At 36.3% G+C, this 23,929-nt stretch overlaps 3 protein-coding genes across 4 annotated transcripts; 2 read left to right on the forward strand and 1 right to left on the reverse strand.

Moving 5' to 3' along the window:
- Window positions 1-4,915: 4,915 nt before the first annotated feature.
- On the reverse strand, window positions 4,916-7,208 carry LOC126751356 (pineapple eye protein). Its single transcript, XM_050461560.1, has 3 exons — window positions 7,014-7,208; window positions 6,342-6,951; window positions 4,916-6,245 (listed from the first exon to the last, which is right to left on the reverse strand). Exons 1-3 carry the CDS (start codon window positions 7,134-7,136, stop codon window positions 5,077-5,079), a joined length of 1,902 nt encoding a protein of 633 aa, XP_050317517.1. The 5' UTR covers window positions 7,137-7,208; the 3' UTR covers window positions 4,916-5,076.
- A 712-nt stretch (window positions 7,209-7,920) lies between these two features.
- LOC126751357 (myb-like protein V) lies at window positions 7,921-14,761 on the forward strand. 2 transcript variants are annotated; one of them, XM_050461561.1, is made up of 2 exons: window positions 7,921-8,064; window positions 11,757-14,761. In XM_050461561.1, exon 2 carries the CDS (start codon window positions 11,809-11,811, stop codon window positions 13,675-13,677), a length of 1,869 nt encoding a protein of 622 aa, XP_050317518.1. In that variant the 5' UTR covers window positions 7,921-8,064; window positions 11,757-11,808; the 3' UTR covers window positions 13,678-14,761. The 2 variants fall into 2 exon arrangements, with proteins under 2 accessions (XP_050317518.1, XP_050317519.1); XM_050461562.1 differs by lacking the exon at window positions 7,921-8,064 and adding an exon at window positions 8,071-8,171.
- A 1,001-nt stretch (window positions 14,762-15,762) lies between these two features.
- On the forward strand, window positions 15,763-20,169 carry LOC126751354 (serine/threonine-protein kinase greatwall). Its single transcript, XM_050461559.1, has 10 exons — window positions 15,763-16,095; window positions 16,411-16,888; window positions 17,037-17,195; window positions 17,253-17,398; window positions 17,470-17,643; window positions 17,725-17,859; window positions 18,115-18,272; window positions 18,344-18,433; window positions 18,505-19,193; window positions 19,267-20,169. Exons 1-10 carry the CDS (start codon window positions 15,949-15,951, stop codon window positions 19,530-19,532), a joined length of 2,442 nt encoding a protein of 813 aa, XP_050317516.1. The 5' UTR covers window positions 15,763-15,948; the 3' UTR covers window positions 19,533-20,169.
- The last annotated feature ends 3,760 nt before the right edge of the window (window positions 20,170-23,929 follow it).

Raw genomic sequence — 23,929 nt, forward strand, 5'->3', positions numbered from 1 at the left:
CGCAAATTTGGTGCGTTTGTTGGAAATCTCGCTTTAATTTTTTAGGCTGGCGGTTTCATCCGATTTAGAAGCTTATAAAACAGCGGCCACCTTCTGTGCCGCACAGTGATGCCAGATTCGGACTGTAATGTGAATGCATGAGAACCTTCCCAACAAGAAACTAGAGCTTTTTTCCAGTCGTTATCATCGATGTGCTACACTATTCTTCTTCTATTGGCAAAGCTAGTTGCTCCTAAACACTTGCTTTCTTCAAACGTTCCAATAGTTGACAGTACAGGTCCGAATTAAAAGCTTAGCCTTCGGCTCATAGTAGATGGTTCCCTGCTAATCCAAACAAACAACTAATAAAATCTTCCTGGCCATCAATCCTGCCTTGGCCAATATTCAATTTAGGTTTAACCTCGATTCAACCAGGACTGTTTAAAGTTACAACGATAATATTGTTCTTTCAATTTTTACCATTTTCGTAGTATGGCTTAACATTACTTCAAAATAGCTCTCAATTTAGTATTATCTTCTCATTGCCATTCAATTTGATAACTGAGAACAGGTACAAGCCAGACTGAAGTAATACTGTGGATGCGGTCACAAATCGTGTAATATTTTGCAAATGAAAAAAAGCTTTCCCCTTCTTCTTCGATTTTCCAATATTCCGCACTTTCGTCCTTCAATCGTTCCTATAATGTTATATATAGTTATTGTCGGTTGTTGTCGGAGGTCACTTTATGCCACAAATAACATATGTATTTACTTAATCTCATTAAAATATGTAAAATATAAACCAATAAATTTAATGTAAATTAAAATCGGAGATGTGGGAGTCATTATAATAAGATGAGGGTATATGGCGCCTAGGTCAAGATATTGGTCGGTTTCATTAATTTTTTACTCTTTAGTAGCACTGTCAGGAGAATTTGCAAATTTAAGTAGAATATTATGTTCGGAATATGGTTAGTCGGAGCAGTAGAGGTTATTATATGAGTGTGCAATTAAAAAAAAATACTTCACATAGCTCCACAAAAAACAGTTCAATGATGTTAAATCGCCCAGTTTTAGATTCTACGCTATAGGCCTACGAGCCGAGCTAATGCGTTCACCAACAGTTTCCTCTAATAAACAGACTGTTTCGTCGCCTATACCACTCAGCGTATGTTAGAACGAAAAAATCATTACTCATAGCTCTATGGCCGGCTTTATTTTTGAAAAAAATATGTACCATTCATTTCTTCTGCCCATAGAGTATGTAACGGCGTCTCAACAATGCCTTGTGGATTATCATCACTCCACTCCCAAAGCGGCATTTTTGTTTCAAGGATTGATGGTCATCTCGTTTTGGGACCATTCGCGAACATACCAAGATCCTTCCACACAATCATCAACAGGCTGCTACACAGGAGCAATAGTGACTGAACGACAACTCTGAAGATGCGCATTATGTCTTAGAGGAAACATGGTGCAATACCGATCCATGGTTACTCGATTTACCGACTCTGCTGAGCGAACCATTATTTTCATAGATAATTTGCACGATTGCAAACGTTGTTCCGTCAAATATCAAATGGCAAACCAACCTGAATATAAATCAACTAGCAACTGTCAAAAGCCCAACTCTGAAGAAAAACATTGTCTAATTGAGAACCACAGGTCTAAACAAACACTCGTTGGTTTTTGAGTTGCAGCCTTCTAAAGTGTTGTCCATCTTAATCAGTTCAAATTGTCTTCAGTGATTAGTCGCAAACAAATTTTCGGATCACTAGCTTTTCTGTATGTTTTGTATATATGTATGTAGTTATCCAGATAATGATTTACTAGTAATTTGATCTGATCAAAAATAGTACTTTCATAGGCGAAAAACGGCCAAAAGTTAGGTTAAGTTAGTCTGGAGCCACACGTAGACCAGTTTTAGTTCATGAGGAGTAGTCATCCTTTAGATGACGTTTGACGTGAATTTTAACAGATTCTGTGGCCTCACCATCTATACCTTCTCCAGTGTATCATTCATTATAGCTTAGTCTTGCCAATGCGGGGATTTCGTGTACTTCCAATTTACCATTTTGCACCCTAGTTGCTCGTTCCATTGGGTTTTGATTCTCTTTACCATGATTATGTCCAGATCGTCATATAGACAACACATGGGTTTCCCAGTGTTGATCACGTTTTCGGGTGTCTCAACTATTTCGTAGCCCTCGATGTCTTTGTGACCCCGGCACCCGAATGTTCTATATGTAAATTCGGTACCAATTGCCCAGTCGACACCAGGCGGAGGACACAACTTAGAGGAATTTTAGCCGACCAAAAACGGCCAAAATTTTGATTACTTCAGCATCAGTTCCAGCTTAAAATCATTATTTCAATTTTATTATTCAGAAATGTGTTGTTTTTTTCAACAGGTTGATGAACTTCGAAAATTTGCTTTAAAAAATGCAGTTCAAAATTAATTGTCTGTGCCTAATAGGCACTTCCTCATACTTTCATACCACGAAATCTGGTCAAGGAGTAGGCATTGAATCATTAGAGCCAAACGCTCTTTTCTTAAGCATTTCAATAATTTCAACAATTTACTACTAATCTGAGTATTTATCACGTCTTCTTCTTAGCATGCTCTTTTTCGGAGTTTAGTCACACGGCAGCTTCACCCCGACCAAATTAATTCATGTATGTGTTTTCGCCTTTGCTTTGGTTTAACTCTTCTTCGCGAAGTTGAAGTTCACGGCTTTTGAATGCATAAACGCTAATTAATACATTTTTCAATTTTTTATGCCTGCGAGTGTGTCCACCGCGTTCAAAAGCAAAATGCGACATTAATTAGCATAACTAGCTGCAGATTTCTAGTGTGTAGACATGTGTGTTTTCCAAATGTCATGTATTGTTGTTAATATTAAGTTTTGATAATATTTTCTGCTATAAATATGCAAGGCCGGAAGTGGCCGCTTGTCAGAGTGCAACGGTTGCTCAGCGCGGGCTTTGCGAATTTCCACCGGTGAAGATTTATCATTGAGGAACTACTATGCATGAATGCTTGATATTGTTACCTTTGTGGCGATCACTCTGACCCTGTTTGGTTGTAAGAATGAAATGTGGTCATCGATGTAGTCTGGAGGTCGATTAAGAAACGGACTCTTTCGGCGTGATGTGAAAGTAAGTTATATCTCAAAATGTCCAAAAAAATTAAATAGTCTCGTTGCGTCATCAATAATCATAGTACCATATACCATCATTTCTAGTTTTTGTAGCGACACAAAACATTCCCCAAATAATTTTAAATTATGCTGTTGAGGCCGGTTCCGGTTACGTGAACCCGGCAGTAGTGAGAACAGTAAGTTTGAGCGTCGAGCCGATTTTCTTGTAAATTAACAACAATATTGCTACCGCTTGTATCGCTTTGATCTGATGTAGCTCTGAACTTTTTAGTAGAAAAACAGCAACAAATAATATCGAATTAGTATCCGTTACAATTTTGACGTCATAGACTTTAATGTCCAAACTTTCGCTTAGTGAAATAAAAATCGAAAGTTTCATATGGTAGAGCTCCTCCCAGTGCAGAAGAGACGAGAAATGTCTGCAAGATAGTCGTTTCCTTCCCGGAGAACCCTATTTTATACACTGAACAGGGTATATTAAGTTTTTCACGGAACCTCAGAGGTCCTATTAAATATATATGTATGTATGTACATAATTGATCAATTTGACGAGCTTAGCCGACTTAGCCATATCCGTCTGTCTGAGATATCGAACTGAAATTTTGCACGTGAGCTTTTCTCCGCAAGAAGCTGATATCGGACTACTGTAGCATATAGCTGCCACAGACACTGAACGATCGCACTTGAGTCCTTTAATGGACAACTTCTTCATTTAAAGCGATATCTACACCAAATTTGGCACGGATTACTCTGTTGTTGTTGCAACGGTTACCTAGTTCCTGTCATCTAACGGTAGGCCCAGGGAACGTACTGTTTCGTCGGGGTCAAATGTGTAGGTCTAGCTGGGCATGCAAAGAGGTGGTTAGTGTTATACGGTGACTCGCTCCACTCTGGGCATATGTATGTTCGATATGTCGGGGTCGCGTAGTATCCAGAACGAAGCCGCGACAGGGTCACTCTCGATTCCAGCGGCAACTCGAGCTCTTCGTCTGCAATGGGTGGTGGTGGTTTGACTCAAAGCACGCCATTCACTGGATGGGAGTCGGTGTTTATGGCTCCACTGAATGGTGAAGTTTGTTGCGTTCGAATTGCGTCAGATACTGTCATTGTGACATATAGCAGCCATACATATGGACAGACTTGACCGAAACTTTAATAAAATGAATACTTTGTTTTGCACCTTTGACCGGTATCACGGCTTGTAGTCTTCATTTATAGATAGCACCAAATTATGTGTAAGTACAAGAGGACTATATTTCCTGAAGAACAAACCAAACCTCATTTCTGCTATTTGCGCCTCGTAACATCGTTCAATGGTATTGAGGACTGGGACTCTGATGGGTATGTGACAACACTCTTTTAACGTTTTCCAACAGCCTTTCCTCAACCACTAAAGCAGCAAAGAACATATAAGTTGAGTTTAGCTGCTGGCGAAACTAAATTAAAGTCCACTTTTTTATAACTCCTTCGATAAAAATAAGGTTACTGGCATCTTTAGAACCCATTGCACTCCTATGGTGTATCCATAATGTAGCCTTATATGCCTTACAGTTTTATCTAAATTTTCAGCTATTAGAGCTTTGCCCTTCGACGACCAACAGATTACACGACAGTCGGGTCTCGTTCCCACGTAACTGGAATGGACCCGAATTTTTTATCCGGTCAAGGCTGCCAACTCGGCAGAATTCTGTCGCTACAACAACAACGGTACCTACTGTATAACTGCATTTAACTATCAACTATTTTTTTTTAGTTGAAATAGTTTAAGAGATAAGTCACGTCAATTTTGAGTTTATTTTTTAACAACGAAATATTCTTTAATCATGTATAACAGCATATAAGGTAAAAAAAATAAATTTCTTATTTTAGTTTGGCATTTTTACTAATCTTTAAAATATTTAAGCGAATTTAATCTCTCTCTTTGAGTATTTATTTTCTAATTTGGAACTGAATCGTACATTGCAATTATTGACTGGATTTTGGCAAAGATGCCTATATCGTCGCAACGATCTACGATATCATCATTCTTCAACAGTTTACTAGAATTCATTTCAATATCTTTCAGGCTCAAACCAGCAAATCGCTCTTCACTTAAATTAATGCGTGCTGTAGCACTACCAACGCATTTTCCTTCCGCATCGTCATATTCGTAAACCTGAAAGCATGCCCATTCCTCCTGCTCTTCAAGTTGGGAAGAAGAAGAGACGACAGGTGATTGGTTAATATTGTCCGATGTACTATTGGCTTGCGAGCATACCAAACTGAGCGTGGTCTCCGGACATAATGCGGTTGTACGGCTCGAAGCTACTATTGTACTTTGCGATTCCGCCATTGATGCATTTGCGTTAGCTATTTTAGAAACATTTTCAATAAATTCTTGGGTCTCATCGTCCTGAATCTCATAACTTAATGTCTTATTCGGGATTGGAGTTTCTTTGGTTATATTTTCGCGGGGTGTGTCTGCAACAAATACTTGTGTCTCATCATCTTCAATAAATAGCGGTTGCTGTGACTGTGTTTCTTTCACTATGTTTGTGTTATCTTCAACGCAAGAATTGCTATCTCTTCTTTGCATTATATCTTGATGTGCCACATCATTTTGCAATATTATTGAATTTTCATTGGACGAGTCACTGTCCGTTGAGTGTATTAATACAGTTTCTTCAACTGCAATTACAGTGTCGTTATCAACTCTCTGAGTAGACTCAGCTCCTATTGAAAGCATTGTACTATTATTCTTAACTGAATCGTCTGTACGATTTTTAACCACCGAAAATGATCCAGTTTGTGGAATTACAGTTACAAAACTATCACATGACATTGTTTCGTCTTCCTCGGAGAAGGTAGGTACTAAACTCGACTCAGTTGGTTTATTAACATTTGCATTGTTCTTTGTCATAAAAATGCTCTTGTCGATTACCTCATTAGTATTCGCCATTAACAGTTCCTTCTCTGGCAAATTAGTGACATTCGCTTCGGTGTTCGCGCAAGTCGCACACTTAAATATGGTTAACGGCTCTTTAGCATTTTCCTTGCCTAATAAACATATAGGATTATGGGCACCTACACTGCCGCACAATGAACATAGTATCACGGACCATTTGCCTAAAATGTAGTTAAAATAAAATATTTACAAAAAATTTTAATACAAAAATTAATTAAGGGAATGCATTGAAAAAGATAATATATGCGAAAACCAACCACTTTGGTAATCACGTCCTCTTGGACAAAGGCACACTTCCATATTACAAGTGTTGTGTCCACGGTGTAGATCGGTATATATGCCTTTCTGCGTCTCCCAGCGTGCATCTCTATCAGGCACAAAAATTCCCTGCGATCTTACAGATTCTCGAAAATCCTTGCTACGGCACCAAAGACAACGCAAATAATAACCAGCTGCCATTGCATACTGTTGAACGCATACATTGTGGGCATAACCGCGGTTGCAGCATTTACCAAATATAAACATTATTTCATTGTACAAGCCCATTTGATCGCGACAAATACTACAGCGTTCAAAACTGGATGGACGTTTCTGTAGGCCCACCGGTTGAAGCTCCTTCCTGGGGACGCATTCATCACAGTAGGAACGAAAATCGTCGACAAATGTATATAGACATCGATTTTGTCGTCCACAAACTAAATGAAAGTACTCATTGCATTTAAAACATTGTATTGAGGCATTTTGACGGCCGCAATAACAGCAAAGTCGTTTGGAAGCGGCAGTAATTTCTTTGCGTATATCTCGCACCAGAAAGCCGTTTATACCACTGCAATCTTTGCCTCTTTGTGGCAGATTAGTAGAGAGTAACTGCAAAGAAAAATATCAAATTATTGAGCTTTTAAAGTTGGTTTTAAAGGACATTGTCATACCAAACAAAAGTAATGTACGTTAATATCTCGACTATGTTGCCAATCTCCAAACATTAGTAAATCAAATGTACAATTTGTCTTATCTTTACAAATATCACAGATTTTATATTTCTCTTCAGACATTTTACAAATTTTAATAAATTTCAAACAAAAACAAATTACAAAACCGCTTATTTGGTGCTACTTCTTCATATGACTCTTCATTCACAATTATGACGGAATAAACTCTCACCACACTAGTTCACAATAGTATACCTAATTATAATTAAAGAATACAAAATCCGTATTTGGACATATTGATTTACACTACACAAAACAATTTATTTTTATTTACTACAATAAACAATTTATGTTGCTTTTAACATTAAATTAAAAACTTTAAGTTGTGTAACCCTCTTTAGGATTCTATATTTTCTTTTTATTAACAAATATTGAGTAGGCAAAAAGTAAAATCATCCTTTCCCTTGCTATCCTGTATATTATACTATTTATAACAATAATCAGACTTGTTAGATCCAAATATCAGCTAATTCTTTGGGTAATTACCCAAGAGCGCTACCAGAGATTTTTATTAAAGTTCCGATTAGTTTCTTAAAGCCGAATTTCTTGTGTACGTGTGATCGTTCAACACTTTCGTACGCATAGGACTTGCACATTGCAAGTTATGTGTATATTTCAATGTTAATTCTTTCAATATATGTATATTACAGATTTACCGAATCGCAAATTGCTGGGTACGCACTTTAAAGACTCATGCGATTTTTTTCTATCTCACCACATTATGTTAACCAAGCGGTTTATGTCTTTGCTGTGGTCAACTGTACCCATGCCTTGACATGTTTTCACCGCGGAGGGATATATCTTTGACGTTTTCATGATTTCTTTCGCCTCTGGTGAATATGTAATTGTGCGGGATTTCATTCAAGCAAACGTGTGTGAGTGCATTGTAAGCGGAGAACCAAAACTGCATTTTATTTGCGATAAAAGAATAATTGACCAGAAAATACAACACAACGCGCAGAGCAAAAAGTATACAATATACAAAATAAAGGTTTGTGTGTAAAGTTTATAAAGTGTTAAATTAATTAGCTTTTATGTACACTATTTTGGCGGCATTAAAGCTGAAATTTGAGTGGCGTCTGCAATTTTCTTGTTGAGGTAGGAAATTTCAATTTGATATAGAGACATTTTGCATAACGATAATTTGCCGGGATTAATGAAGCTGTAAAAGTGCAGTAATGTTTTGCTAATATAAATTGCAGTATAGAATATTTGTAAGAACAAAGGTTTAGTGTATAAAAATGATAAAATTGTATATAACCTTCAATTAAGGAATATTTGTAGTAAAACGCGGAGAAAAAAAGAGACGAACCGCCATTTTTAAAAAGCCAGGGCCGAGTCTGGCGACTCCTTTGTGCGCCACAGTAGTGGCGAACAATATTGAGATAGAGAAAACATTTATTCAGTTTATTAGGCTTTCATACATTTGAATATATCCAATTGTGCTAAGCATATGTATTTTAGTTATACTTTAAAACGCAAATATAAATTTGTGGTTTAAATATTATTATTTTTATATGCAATTCTCCTCAAAATCAAAGTCGGTACAATAATTTGTATTATTTTTCGTGTTCTGTACTGCGAATGGTGTAATGAAAACAAAAAAGTGAAATATCAACATGTCCCCCACACTACTTTCTAAATACTGCTGTATGGAGCTCATTCTTCGATATGTAAAATTAAATTTTTTTAAATGAATTATTTTGAATATTAATACTCGATAAAATAATTATCACTATACCCTTCATTTGGGACCTACCATATTAATTATTTTAGTTATATTTATAAATTTAGAATAACATGTGATTCTTACGATGTGTTAATTAATTGCATGCCTTTGTAGTTCCGCGTGTGCATAGTCTCCCCACCCTATAATTAACAATTCCAATCACAATCATATATAAGTATATTTTGATTCAAAACTTTGCAACAAGCCCAACCAAAATACAAAGATGCATGCTTGTATATATGTACATACATATGTACGTATGCATGCACTTTGATGATGGTGCAACTGTCCGCTGACATTTATTTCTATATGTAGCAGAAACAAACAGTAAAACGCTGGGTATACGGTCTGTTTGTGCTGACAGCTGTACGATGCACTTTCTATTCATGAATATGGTTTTTATGTGCATGCATTGTCGCAAATTATAAGAGAAATAATATGGTGTTTTCTTGCCTAGGCAAGATTGCCAATAATTATCTGGCATGAGCCTTGTGAGAAAATGTTGTACTCTGTAATACAATATACCACGCCATATTGACTGATTGCGGTCTCGTCCAAAAAGCCCTATATATTTTTAAACTTAGAGGCTAACCTATAATATTTGAACGTTACCTTCAAAAATGTTCTTATCTATAAAAGGTCGTTATACGTTTCCACATTTTATAAGCAAACCGTAGTGGTTGTAGCGCGCAAACTAGCAGACGAAAATCACTAAAGAAATTTTCACCCGGGTAAAAACTCGTTTTGTTTTTCTCTTCCATTATTTGTTTTGCTCATTTTCCGTGCGATGTATTTCACCCTCCTGTCGCTTTTTGTTTCCTTATATCACCACTGTTAAACTAAGCGGCGCCCATGCTATGATGGCACCAGGTTGCTGACTCTACCTACCGACTGTCGATGTGCTTGTTTTTGGTTGCCAATGGTTTAGACAAAAAGGCATCACAAACTGATTTGCTGGTATTTGTGCTTGGAATTTATATCAACTTTACAATGCATTTTTGACTTTTAGATTTTTATACAAGTTTACAAATGTGTAATTTTGTGAGTGTTGCTTTAAGATTTATGTTGGATATGTTGACAATGTTTTTAGTTGTGTAGTGTTGCAATTATTCCGTTATTTAGGAATCCAAGGGGGCGATGTTTATGATAATTCTTAATAACCTCATAGTCATAATTCTTTTATCTTAGACAGATTTTTATATGGTTTAACTCTTTTCAATTCAAAAGGTTCGCACTAAAATTAACTTAAATTGAGTTCTTTTTTTCGAAATCTTTGAAGTGTAACACCAATAACTATTCAGGCATAACGGAATTCAAAAGCGGCATAATACATATTCAATAGGTATATTTGGGTGTAATTCTCGTACCTATAAGGTCATTTACTTGTGTTACAAATTAACATTTTCTGTGCTATAGGTACCGGAAATGAGGGTATTTTTTTACCGGTGGTGCGACGTTGATGGTTATTATACCTTGTTAAATGGAATTAAGCAAGTATAAATTGCGCTCTATGCACACACGGGCATGTATTCAAAAACTGCTACCTGAACTCTTTCATGAAGAATTATTGTACTTCCACCAAATAGTGTTTCGTATCAGGGTTAAATTTATATTATTCGATTTATTTTCACAGTTTATAAATCAGCTGAATGTTTTTTGTGCTAGAGTTCCACCTTAAAGCATAGCATACATACAATTTTACAAATTTGTATTATTAATAATCGGAAAAACGAGTATTCTGAATAGATTTAAATTCCATTCTCGGTTAGCCGTTTCTTTATTTTTTTTTAAGTGTGCATGAAAAAATTGCAGCAACATTCATTGTAAACTTTACTGCCACGCGAATGTGATTGCGCTCACAGCCGTCCGTAGATATGCATCTACATAAGTATACTGGTGGTCCGATAATTAGAAACAATTTATTGTTACAAATTTTGTATGTTTTCTTCGATCCAAGCTTAAATTCGTTTTTTTCGAGAGGCTTCAAATGGAACAATTTAATCGCCATCTTTTAAACATGTAAAAAATTATGGGTTTCACTGTACACTACGTATATGTTTTACTAAAAATATAGAATACAAATAAAAATTCAAATATTGTAAAACACTAATGTTTCTAACTATCGTGCCACTACTGTTTATAAATATGTACATATAAATTCTTTTGTATAGTTAACGCCTCTAAGCTTGCATAATAACTGAATGCTTTAAGGCGCTATCAGACGTACTATTTTTTATTTTATTTCTTGCTGAAATTTTTATTTGAAATTTATTATACACACAATAGTGTTTAGCTATCATTCAAACTGCTATAACTTTGGTCCAGTTGATGTCAACGTTTTTTCTTATTGTTTATTAATTTTCCAAAGCAGGCCAATCTGCTGCCGGTAGGAGTATGTTAATCTTTAAATTATTTGAAGAAACTAAGCGCCAATCATATACAATGTACGTATGTCCTATATTTTTAAATCTTAAGTGGGTATGCAGTAGAACGCTGATAAGGTTGTTGATCTTCAACACCAACATAAACGATCACTTAAACTCATATGTTGCAAGAACTAGGAAAACGCGTCGACTTACTTTTTTATTTCCACCACACGCGTCTATTTTACGCTTTGCATACATATGTACATATTGTAATGTTTGCTTTATGCTAGACGTACGCAGACATAAAGTCAACGAAATATAAACAAACACTGATAACATATATGCATATGTACATATGTAATGTGCTTCTATAATTGAAGTAGTTAGGGTAGCATATCTTTGCTTCTATTTTAAAGAATGTATAATAAAATTTTATCACAAGGCAAAAGCTTGAATAAATTGATTATAATGTAATCATACGTGTTTAAATTCCTTTCAATTACAGTGCTGATTATTTTGTCAGTAATTTTTTTGTGTTATTTTCTGTTATATTTGAAATAATAAATATAAATTTTTTTGTTTTTATAGATACATAAAAGTTGCGATCGAATAAAGTTCATATATAAGAATTAACGCCAAGATGTCGACAAAGGCCACAACACAGCACACGCGTCGTGCACCACTTTCGCTATCCGGCGGCGGCAAACAGCAGAGTCAAAATCATTATAGCGGCAAATCTGCAGAATCCAATGGCAGTTCGAATAATAGCGCTAGCGCTAAAAATGACAATAAGCATTCTGCAAGTCAGAAGACAGAATCCAGTGTTAACGATGTAAAAGAGTCGACACCGAAAGATTTGAAGAAGCCACAAAACACAGACAAAAAGCAACAACAGCAATCCGCCAATAATGAGTCAGTGAAGAAAAATGAAAAGACTGATGAGAAGAAAACTCAGAATGGCAGTGTCAAAGCCTCTACAAACGGCGGTGCCAAAGAGAAACAGCAAAATGGTAGTGATAAACAGGACAATAATAGTAATAGTAATGGCACCAACGCCAAGACGGTCGCTGCTAACTCAAATGGTAATGCCAACGCCAAGACTAATGCAAAGTCAAATGAAAAGGCTGCACCGCCGACTGCAAAGGAAGATACAAAAACTAAGGAGCCGAAACTTGCAGAGCCCGTTGAAAAGAGTGAAAAAGAGCCTGAGAAGGAGAAAGATAAGGAAATGGAGAAAAAGAAAGAAAGTGAACCAGAAAAAGTTGTTGAAAAAGAGACTAGATCTCGACGTCATGAGGCAGTGGTAGCAACAGAGGTGGAAAAGAAACAAGCAGATAAAAAAGAAGCGAACAAAGGTGATGAAACAAAAATGGAAGTAGCTACACCAACATCTCGATCCAGTGCTGGACAGGCTAAATCCCGGGCTACACCCACAAAGGGTGTCGAGAAATCTGGCAGAAGTACACCCACAAAACCGGTGGATAAACCAACTGCTTCGCCACGTAACAAAACCGTCACCACAGTCATAGATGATGTTGAAATGGAACCACCAGCTGTGGAGACCTCACCAGCTAAGTCCAAAGAGAATACGTCACCAGTCGTGGTCGCAGCAGCTGCAGCTGCTTCTGTGCTGCAGCCACCAGCCGCCACTTCGACTCCCGGCAAAGCAACAACGGCAACACAAAAGACTAAACCACAAACCGTCGATGCCAAATCAGATCAACCGATAAATGCACCCAGTTGTGGGAGTTCACCGGATCGCAAGAGTGTACCACGCACTATTACACATATCGGTGGACGTCGCAGCATTCGTCCACTTAACGAATATACTCCTTCGAAATTCCAAAGTAATTTACAATTTCGTGAATCCTATCGCCGCATTAACACTGAATTGGACGTCAGTTCAACCACCAATACCAGCATGAACGTGACTGTTGGCTCAGAGGTACCAAACAACTCATCTTTTTCATTTTTCGGACGTGGTCGTAAACGTGACCGTACGCCACCGCGCCAAACGCAATCCACTATGGAGTTGCAAACTGACGCTGACTATTCGCCACCAAAACGTGCACGCCTTGATATGTATAGCTTGTTTAGCGTAGTTTCTTCTCCCTTAACAATGTTACGTTCGCGTTTTTCGAGAGCTTCCATACAAAGCAGCACACCGGTGAAGTTGGCCACTAAACTAGCAGCCACAGATGAGGATGAAGCTGATGTACAAAATGTTTCCGGCATTTCGATTGAAGAGGAAAATGCCACCGACGGCGGTGAAAGTGACGAAAAGACTGCGACCGAAGACGTCACTGTAGGGAAAAATACTGACGATGATACTACACCCAAAATGGACTCACCAATGAAGGTGGACGAAAAGTGTGGTATGGAGAAGGGCGATGAAGTGAACGATGAGCTGGAGGATGCATCCAAGTCCTCAAATGTGCATGAGGTTGCAGCAGGCATCGCAGACACATCCGTTTCTTCGGCTAAAAATAAGAGATGTCATATTATGTAAAGTGTATTTGTCGAGAAATTAATTGTATTGTCTATAATAGTTATCATAATTTTCTTTAAATGTTTCAGATGTTTAGCTTATGTACATCTTTGTATGTAAAAACGTCTTAAACATTATTTTTACGTTCGTAATACCTACATATCCCCGTTTGCTGATTTACGTTCACACATATAATATATTTAACACATTAACACTTATATAACGTTCATCATATAGTATATTTGTTTAAGCGCAGTTGAACTTGGTGGGTGAAAAGTGTTGTGCAACCCGAAAACATTAAAGTTTAATTTTGATGAACCCAATTTATACAAAATATGTATAAATGTACAATTTAACTAAAGTGAAATTCAATATAATATTTGCAAAAGTAAAGTTTTGTAATATTTAGTAACAGTTGTTGAGAAAATATAAGACAATACCATTTGCTATGGTTGTGTATTGTTTACCGGAGTGTCGGTTTTCCTGAGATATTTGTCACTTCGCTAACATAGAACCGTAGTTCGTATGATAGATTGTTTTATATTATTGCAACAACAAATTTGTATTTAATAACCAAATTAATTTCAGATTCATTTCATTTCGCATGTCAAAAATATTATCTTTTAGGCTTTTCTGCAAACATTTCTGCGCAGAAAGGCGTAAAAGAATAAATATTTTGCAGAATTATAGAAATATAATAAAATGTTTTAAGTTTGTTTGATTGCTCATTATAGAAATTATAATAATTTAGTGTTAGTTTCAAATCAAAATCATATCCCACTTGCATTTTGCATTTTAAGTAAGCATATGTATTTGAAGAGACCTTATGTAATACATACAATACAAGTATGTACGTATTTATAGTACCTTACGAACGTTGATTGTTTGTAATCGTCATAAGATTTGTGTATTAATTTTTGTTTGCAAATAACAAAGTTTTAGTTAAAACCTTTGTCAATCGATCATAATAGTTTCATATATATATTTGTACCCATGCATTACAATGATTATATAAATACATACATACTATATACATAAATTTATGGCAATTTTTAACAATATTCAATATTCATAGAAATAAAGGAGATTTTATACAAATAGAAAAGTATTTTTTCTTGGTATAGTATTATAGTATATTGAGAATTATGAGATTTTTGAAAACAAATTAATTCCAATTGGAAAGCGTCCACTACCCAAAAATTGTTCTTACCAAAGCATTTACCGGTAAAGAAAAATATCCGTACCTTCTTGAAAACAGAGGTCTGCGTAACCGTCACGGATTAGAATGCACGGCTGACCAAGCGCTGTTACTGCAGCTGCATTACTTAGAGCTGTTGTACAAACCTTTTATATTCTTAGCTTTCGTGTAAGATTTATCTCCATTAGACCATTCTGAAACTAATATAAGCAAAAAATGGGGTAACTGTCCACATTTATTTTTATTGGGTGAATGAAAAGGGAGGCGCCGACCTAAATTGTTTGCATGCAATGACTAAGTATAACTAATTATTTTTTTGAAATGTTACATTGTTGTTTTTAGGAAGTTAATTTCATTTTGCCAAAGGCTTTATTTTTCAAAAATTTGCAAAACAATTTTTTTAATTTTACACTTTTTTAATTTTTTTTTAATAATAAATTTAAATTTCTTGAAACACTAACTGACATACCTAAATAAAAGCGTTGAACGGCGCGTTTTTTTATCGCCCATCGTTAACGCCGAAGTAACATCCCTAAATAAAGCTGCAACTTTATGTAAAATTCTCATTTAATTTTCAATATTCTACAAAATAAACGAAATTTAAAACGAAATATTTTTATTAGAAATACTTACATATATCCATTTGTTCAATTATTTTGCCGCCGCGCTTATTTAAGTTTGTGCAATACAAAATCTATGGGTATGCGGAATTTTAATTTGTCGCTGCTATCTAATTTTGGGACAGCTGTAACACAGTCGAAACCTCATGTAATTCTTAGCAAATGGCAACACTACTGGTAACATCTCAAAACATTAACTTGGCAGTACTCTGTATTGGCAGTTATGTCAAATTAATTTTGATCATTTTCAACGTTCGGTCGAATTTTTGAAAGAATTATGTTACATTTTATAATTTCGTGTATAATTTTTAACTCACCTATTGGTTAAATGACGTAAACGAAATAAATAATACAAACAGAAAGTCAAATACATTCAAGTGAAGGTTATTTGAAATTTAGTACATTTTTTAGTAACCACAGATCATCTAATATTAAGTGCGCGGCAAATTTCATCTAGAATTATACGATCGTAACATGGAAAAAGAGGAGACTGCAACAGTGCAGTATCATCATAGCGATTATAAGACACCCAAAAAGTCATCTTTAATAATAGATGGCGAACGCTTATTGGATAAGATAAACATATTAACGACAAGGCCTGAGAATCAGTCATGTACAAAGGTATTAATTGGAGGACCTTTATAAAGAGATTTCATTGTTTTATATCTAACAATTGTGTTGTATTTAATTTATAAAACACATATATTTGTTGGTGCTGTGCATTCAATTTAATTTAACATATTCGTAATGCGCCGTTAACTCTGCGAAGTGCCTGTGGTATTCGTGGTGCATAACTTTGCGTTTATTTTACAAAAAAGATTTTTTTTGCCAGTTGTCCTTACTATTTCTAACAATCCTCACAAAATGTTAACACAGTTTTCTATTTATACTTTTATTTAAGCAATATGAGTAAAAATATCTAATTATTTTCTTTAGCTTCCAACCATAAAGGACTTTGTTATTATTAAGCCAATAAGCCGCGGTGCATTTGGAAAAGTATTTCTGGGATATAAAAATAATGATCCAAATAGATTATATGCCATCAAAGTTATGCGAAAGTCCGAGATGATAAATAAAAATATGGTATCACAAGTGATTACGGAACGCAATGCGTTGGCATTATCACGTAGTCCATTTTGTGTTAGCCTCTTTTATTCGCTACAGTCGGTCTCGTACGTCTATTTAGTGATGGAGTATATGGTAGGTGGTGATCTAAAGTCGCTCCTTACCATGTACGGGTACTTTGACGAAGCAGTTGCACGTTTCTATGTTGCAGAAGTTGCGCTAGCGTTGCAATATTTACACGACCACGGCATTGTGCATCGCGACATAAAGCCAGATAATATGTTGCTATCAGCGACCGGTCATGTAAAATTGACCGATTTCGGTTTAAGCAAGATTGACAATCACAGAGGTAATAATAATTTTGATTTTTTTAAATTATTATTTTGGTTTTTTAAATTGTTATTTTGCTTTTTTTAAAATTATTATTTTGCTTTTTTTATAATTATTATTTTGCTTTTTTTTAATAATTTTATTTAATAAAAATTTTGTTTTTTAAGATTTAGAAATATCGGATTTGATAAATATATCGCCCACCTTAAATACACGTACACCTGGCCAGTTGCTTTCCCTTACGTCACATTTATCCTTTGGATCAGAGAAGAAAATGGAGTGTGGCACTGGCATCTCAAATCTGATGAATGCTATGAATAAGCGCAGTATGATTGTTAATATGTTTATGTTACTATATATTGGTTAAATATTTTATGCCACAGATATGATAACTGAGTCTTCGGATAGTGAGGCAGACACATCATTTAATGAAGCTGAACGCACAAGCGATAGCAAAATATCTGGTGTCTCACCGTTCTTTTCCGCCGAGGAGATTAATGTTTCAGTTTCACATACATGCACTATTAATGTAAGTTTGGGAAGAGATTGTGAATTCCTTTACATAAAAATAAATACATTTATTTACGACTTTGTTTGCAGCCACAACTTGCTGACAGCACTTCTTCGTACCATACGTGCACATCCACAGAGATAAGCAAAAATGATACAAGTACCGGTGTCGCAAGTGCGGGCTCTAATACAAAGCATGTTGGCTTCGTAGACATTATTATTGATCTCAAGGTTGCAGCTGCTGCAGCGCGAGCGAATTGCAATGTGAGTAAAACATAAAAAAAAAATTATATTTAGTTAAATTTAAAAATTGTATTAAACTTCATTGCTTTTATCATTAAAAAGGGTTGCAAGCAGGAAAAAAATATACATTTAAATGATAATAACACAGAGAATAAGGTTTTGATTAAAGTGGAGCAGAGAGAGCAGGAAGATGCTTCATTTGAGTTTAGCATGGTTCGAAAGCGTTCCATGGATGAGGTGTGTAAGCTTTTTTTTATTTTTTGCGTGTGGGGTTTTGGAAAGAAAATCTTTGGTTAAAGTGTTTATTTACTGCTATCTACTTTAAATTTTAAAACTTTTTACGATTTTTGCATGCAACGTTCTTTGTAAATATTATGTGGTGTCTGTCGTCCAAATATTTACTATACCTTTGTTTTATCATTGTTTTATCAACTTTCTTTTACATTTGTGTGTGTTGTAATTTTAACTCATATATTTTATACATAAATATAGCGTTTGCGTGTTTCCAAAGTCGCCGAAGACTCGGGCGTATCTAGTCGCAAAAGTGACTATTCTCTATCGCAGATCAACACGACTACCAATTCGCTAGATAAGGTTGAGAATATGTTTATTTCGAAAAATGATACCAGCTGCTCCGACTATTCGCGCAGGTATGATACACGAAACGATTTAAAAGATATCAAAATTATATGAAAATCATTGGATTTATTTGTAATTTTAGCTATAACACGAATAATACCAATGAAACCAGCAGTATGCGTTCACCGTTTCGCAACCTTTCGAAAAATTTCAAACGTCCTGAATTTCTAAGGTTGTTCACATTAGCTGTAAATACAAAAATTTTAATAAAAAAATTTCTATTTTTATATTTATCACCTTTAGGGGTATGAAACGTAAACTAAATCTTTTAAATCGTTCTGAGACCTCATCCAATCTGGAGACGGACGGTTCCAATTCTGCATCGAACTCTGGCAGCACCGGACTCACGCAAGAGATCGATATGCTGGATATCGGTAGTAGTACGCCGAAAAAGCGTAAAGCTGTTAGTGGCGTACTGAAAATACGTTCACTCTCAGACGATGAAATGCCGCCAACACTCAATGAGCACGTCACAAATGTAGTGTTCTCGACACCTGTGTCATCGCAAAAGGTGCCACGTCGTGACGGTGGTTTGTTGGGTAAACTTAAGGCCACACGCTTTGCATTACCACTCTCGATAGAGGCGAAAAAAATCGAACCAATGACTGAGAAGACGTCGTATCTTAAAATGGCTGCTGATGATCCCACCATGTCACCCATTAATTTGGGCAATAATGTGCCGAAAACACCGAAATGCATAAATACACCATTTCGTACACCGAAATCGGTACGTCGCGGCATTGGTCGTCAGTCCTTTGAACGCATACTGGGCACACCCGACTACTTGGCGCCGGAATTATTGTTGCGGCAAGGTCACGGACCGGCTGTGGATTGGTGGGCACTGGGCGTTTGCTTCTATGAATTCTTGACTGGCTTGCCACCCTTCAACGATGAAACACCACAAAAAGTTTTCGACAACATTCTAAATAAAAGTATAATTGACACGTTTAAATTAATAACACTATTTGGATTTTTTTTTTTATAAATAAACACTTCTGCTTATAGATATTGAATGGCCACAAGGTGATGAAGCGCTATCAGCCGAAGCGATGGAAGCTGTCGATCTGCTGTTAACAATCGATCCCACAGAGCGTCCTGCAGCCAAAGAGGTGCAGCAAATGCGCTTCTTCGAGTCCATAGAATGGCAGAATATTGAAAACGTTGAACCGCCCTTTGTGCCAACGCCCGATAATCCCACCGACACGGCTTATTTTGAGGCACGCAACAATTTGCAACATTTAAAGTTGTCCAATTTCACGCTAGAAGACTAAAGACACGTGGCTTAAGACTGTTTAGTGAGGAGTGGGGGGTCAGTGTATTACTGGTGTACGCCGCAATACAAATTTTCTCCATAAGTTTGACTAGTGAATATGCGAGATATCGTCACTTGAGAGCCATAATCGCATTATAAGAAATAAGTAAAGCATTACACACATTCTTTAATCTAATTAAATCGAATATTATCGTTTTATTGCTATATTTTTTATTGCTTTCTTTAATATTGTTTTTACCGTATGTAGCTAATTTATCTGTTAGACGTCTTGTTTTATTAAAGAATCCTTTCAAACCAGTTAAAATTATCTGTGTGTGTAGTAATATTTAGTTTTAATATCGGTTTTGTAGCAATATTTAATTTATATGTATTTGTGTCCAATATAAACAACAACAAAAAGTAGAAAGATTTGTATTTCCTTGATGTAAATACAAATATTTTTATAATCTCACAAATATCATCAAAAGAGTTAAAATTCTGCCTTAAGTGTAGCTTCCTGCTTTGAATTACTCGATTATTGTTGTTGCGCGTGCATATATAATGAATCGTACTGAATAACATGTAACATATCAAATGTGTCATTGTTTAAATTAATCGCATTCATGTAAAATTTTCTCGTTAAAGCCATTGTTTTACTATTTATTTTTTCATAAATTTTTCTTAAATTCTTATTAACTCTTTATTTAACTTTTTATATAAATATTATGTAACATATACAAAACTATTACGTAATAAAATATATAAATGCACTGATAAATTGTATATATAATAAAATTGATTTAACTGCTGTTGCGGTGAAATATGTTAAAACTCACACATTTGTAGCAAAACATTAATTTTGCGTTTTTAAATGCTGAATATTTGCAAACCATCTGATCAAATTTAACCTGGATCGATTAAAATTATTTTCCTAGATTCGTATAACCCTTTTTATTTTCGTGTGAAGTTTGATTTTCATATGCCTATTCGTTGAAAATCGAAAACTAGCATCAAAGAGGCAGCTGAGGATCTCAATATCTCTTTTGGATCGGCTCAACATATTTTGGTAAATGTTTTGGACATGAAAAGTGTCAGTACTGGACTCAGAACACGCCGGGGGAAGCAGAGGAAGCGGAACACTACTCTGTTGGAAAGACCAGGTGGAGAAGGACATGGCTGCACATGGAATTTCCAATTGGTGCGAAAAAGCGGAAAGGAAGAACGACTAACGCGCTGTTGTAAACTCACACAGGTCCCAAAAAGAAGAAGAAGAAAAAAAAAAATACCCTACACTCATCAATAGCATCATACTGGTGACGTGCCTTTATGTACATACTTATATGTCTTCGAAGCTGTTCAATAATCAAGCCAATGGCGTTCTAAAAATGAGCCGAAACAAAAAAAAAAAAAAAACAAAATCGCTGAAGGAACCAAAGGCCATTCTAAATGAGACATAAAAAGTGTATGGAAAAATTGATTAAGCGTTGGCATGCTTGTATTGAGTCCGGAGACTTCTTTGAAATCGTTAATAAAGATTTGTATTTGTGAAAAAGTATTTTTTCATCTGTCGGGGAAGAACTGTAGAGCAAGTTCGCCTCCAGGCGGTGCATTCTGTATAACGCTGAATGACGTGCGGAATGCCTTTCAACTCTTGTATTTTTTACCATTTGCTCGAGACTGGCCTTGGTTAGGAATTTTTGTTCGATTGGTTCAACCTTGTGCTGGCGGCCGAGGTATTCTGTCACCTGAGTAAGCAGAGGTGACGCTTTGCAGAAATGGCTGATGGGTTAAAGCCAGGGCTGTCTCCGTCCCATTAAAACAATGGCAACACGTCATTATGAAGTTAGTTTGGTAGGTGTAGGTTGAGATTCCTCCCTCTTTACGCTGGTTGCAGAGCCACAACATCCGACTCCAACATACTAAGGATTACTTTAACTCTCACGAAATTATCAACATCATATCTAACCTGAGCTTATCCTAGAAAAAATTACTAGTTAACAAACCATCTTTAAGGTCTTAAGAACATATACTTTGATATTAATTTACATTTAAAAATGACCCGCTATGACATATCCTAAACTCTGCAAAGTAAAATGCGGATACCTTGGTTTGTCCAGCCACCATGCAACAAATTATTATTCCGTAGCAGCAGTTCACGTTGCAGGATATTTATAAATCTCTGATATACCATATATAGTTCATCATAACACCAGAATAACATAGCTAGAGAGCTGTCAGTTTCAAGGCTATACTCTTACCTTCGTCAAATGAAAAAGAAGCCCATTTCTAGCTTCAAATGCAATTTTCGGCAAGTCAATATGACGCTAGCCTCGATCGTAATGTCATACGTCCGTTTAATGCTTGTAACATGACCTAAATAAATTAATTTTTCCGAATCTCTTTAACTGTTTCTCCTGATCCAACTACATTTAATCAACACTCTCTCTTGTAAACTCTCACCTCCAATATAGGGTGTGATCAGAACCTTCCTCGTAGGAAGTACTGAAGTGGCCATATTCTCACTTGATCAACTTACCAGCCAACCGCGACATTATTCTTTCTTCTTCTTCTTTAATGGCATAGACACCGCTTATAGCCGAGTTAACAATAGCGCGCCAGCCGTTTCATCTTTTCGCAATTTGGCGTCAATTCGGGATACTAAGTGCAGCCAGGTCCTTCTCTACCTGATCTCTTCAACGAAGTGGAGGTGTTCCGCTTCCTCTGCTTCCCCCGACGGGTAAGGCGTCCAATACTTTCAGAGCTTGAGTGTTTTCATCCACACGGACGATATGACCTAGCCAGCGCAGCCGCTGTCTCTTAATTCGCTGAACTATGTCAATGTCGTCGTGTATCTCATACAGCTAATTGTTCCATCGAAGGCGATATTCGCCGAGGCCAACGCGCAACGGACAATAAATCTTTCGCAGAACCTTTCTCTCAAAAACTCGTAACGTCGACTCATCAAATGCTGTCATCATCTATGCCTCTGCACCATATAGCAGGACGGGAATAATGAGTGACTTATAGAGATTGGTCTTTGTACGTCAAGAAAGGACTTTACTTCTCAATTGCCTACTCAGTCCGAAGTAGCACAATTATTTTGCGTGGGATTTCGAGGCTGACGTTCTTGTTGGTGTTGATGCTCGTTCCAAGATAGACGAAATTATCTACGACTTCGAAGTTATGACTGTGAACAGGGACGTGGGAGCCAAGTCGCGAGTTCGACGACTATTTGTTTGATGACAGGAGATATTTCGTCTTTCCCTCATTCACTACCAGACCCATTTGCTTTGCTTAATTATTATTCATTATTTATTGCATTATTCAAAAACAAAAATGTGCGGGTTAAAACGCAAATCCTCAATTTACACGCCTGAAATACTTGGGAAAAGGCTCCTTCACAATTCTAAGTCTCGGCCGGTCAGTTGTGAATTACATCGTTCTTGCTGGTCTGTGAAAACCAACGGCATGCGGTACTAGCGCACTTTTTCTGATCGTAAGAAGAGTGTATTCTTACCATCGTCGCGATCAATTGGTGCACCTTCTTGGCTTTCCTACATATGGAGCGGTGGCAATATCCGTATGCCTAACCTCTGACAGTGTTTTTGCCGTTTTGCTAATATGGGCTTGGAATGAAATTAGCAGTTTTCAGTCGTGTATTATTGTTGTAACAGAATAAAACCTTTAGGGAATGTTGAGGAGATTATAAACCAGGGCTCAATATAAAGTTTGCTAGGTTCCGATTACGTAACCTCCGACTTTTCGTTAACATCATGTTCCAATTACAATATGATAAAGATTTCTTAGTGTTTCGGTCTTCGCATATTTCCGGCCAATACAAACTGCTACATTCCTGATACCATCCACTCGTGGTTAAATATACTAATATTATTCAGCATAACGGATATTTTTCCAATAAAAATAATACCATATATATTTTCGGTATAAAAAAAAAAAACAAGCATTAAAATCGTTCGCTTGTGCAAGCACTTCCGCACTAACTGTATCTACAGCGTGGATTACGTGCGCCACGGGACACAGTATTGAAATGACTACCAGCAATATGGGCGCCGCACTGCAGCGAACCAATTACATTTTATTACAACAATAACAAAAATGAGCACAGAAGGCAAACAAATCGTAGGCGCTCACTCAGTCAGCCATGGTGGCACTGGTCCAGTTGGCCAATTGTCCTAATAAATGCTATTCTAATAATGGGTGTGTTTTTTTCAGGCGCTGCCGCTGCTTTCGACGAAAAATGTCCGTTGAGTGCACTTGCGCGCTGGAAGTGGATGGAGAGCTATTTGCTCTAAACTAAGTATTGTCCTTGCTGTGGTTTTACTCTTGTGTGTTGTTGGTTTTCTTCTTTTGTCATTGGCGCCTTTCCACATTTTCCGTTAAGTTTTATTTTCTTTT

This window comes from Bactrocera neohumeralis, chromosome 2 (genome assembly GCF_024586455.1).
Source record: "Bactrocera neohumeralis isolate Rockhampton chromosome 2, APGP_CSIRO_Bneo_wtdbg2-racon-allhic-juicebox.fasta_v2, whole genome shotgun sequence".
Lineage (NCBI taxonomy): Eukaryota > Metazoa > Arthropoda > Insecta > Diptera > Tephritidae > Bactrocera > Bactrocera neohumeralis.

Coding starts and splice junctions, on each gene's coding strand:
- LOC126751357 (XM_050461561.1), top strand. CDS start 11,809: ATGTCGACAAAGGCCACAACACAGCACACGCGTCGTGCACCACTTTCG.
- LOC126751356 (XM_050461560.1), bottom strand. CDS start 7,136: ATGTCTGAAGAGAAATATAAAATCTGTGATATTTGTAAAGATAAGACA. Junction 6,952..7,013: donor ACGTACATTACTTTTGTTTG/GTATGACAATGT, acceptor TTTTCTTTGCAG/TTACTCTCTACTAATCTGCC. Junction 6,246..6,341: donor AGGACGTGATTACCAAAGTG/GTTGGTTTTCGC, acceptor ACTACATTTTAG/GCAAATGGTCCGTGATACTA.
- LOC126751354 (XM_050461559.1), top strand. CDS start 15,949: ATGGAAAAAGAGGAGACTGCAACAGTGCAGTATCATCATAGCGATTAT. Junction 18,434..18,504: donor AAACGTCCTGAATTTCTAAG/GTTGTTCACATT, acceptor TATCACCTTTAG/GGGTATGAAACGTAAACTAA. Junction 19,194..19,266: donor CGACAACATTCTAAATAAAA/GTATAATTGACA, acceptor TTCTGCTTATAG/ATATTGAATGGCCACAAGGT.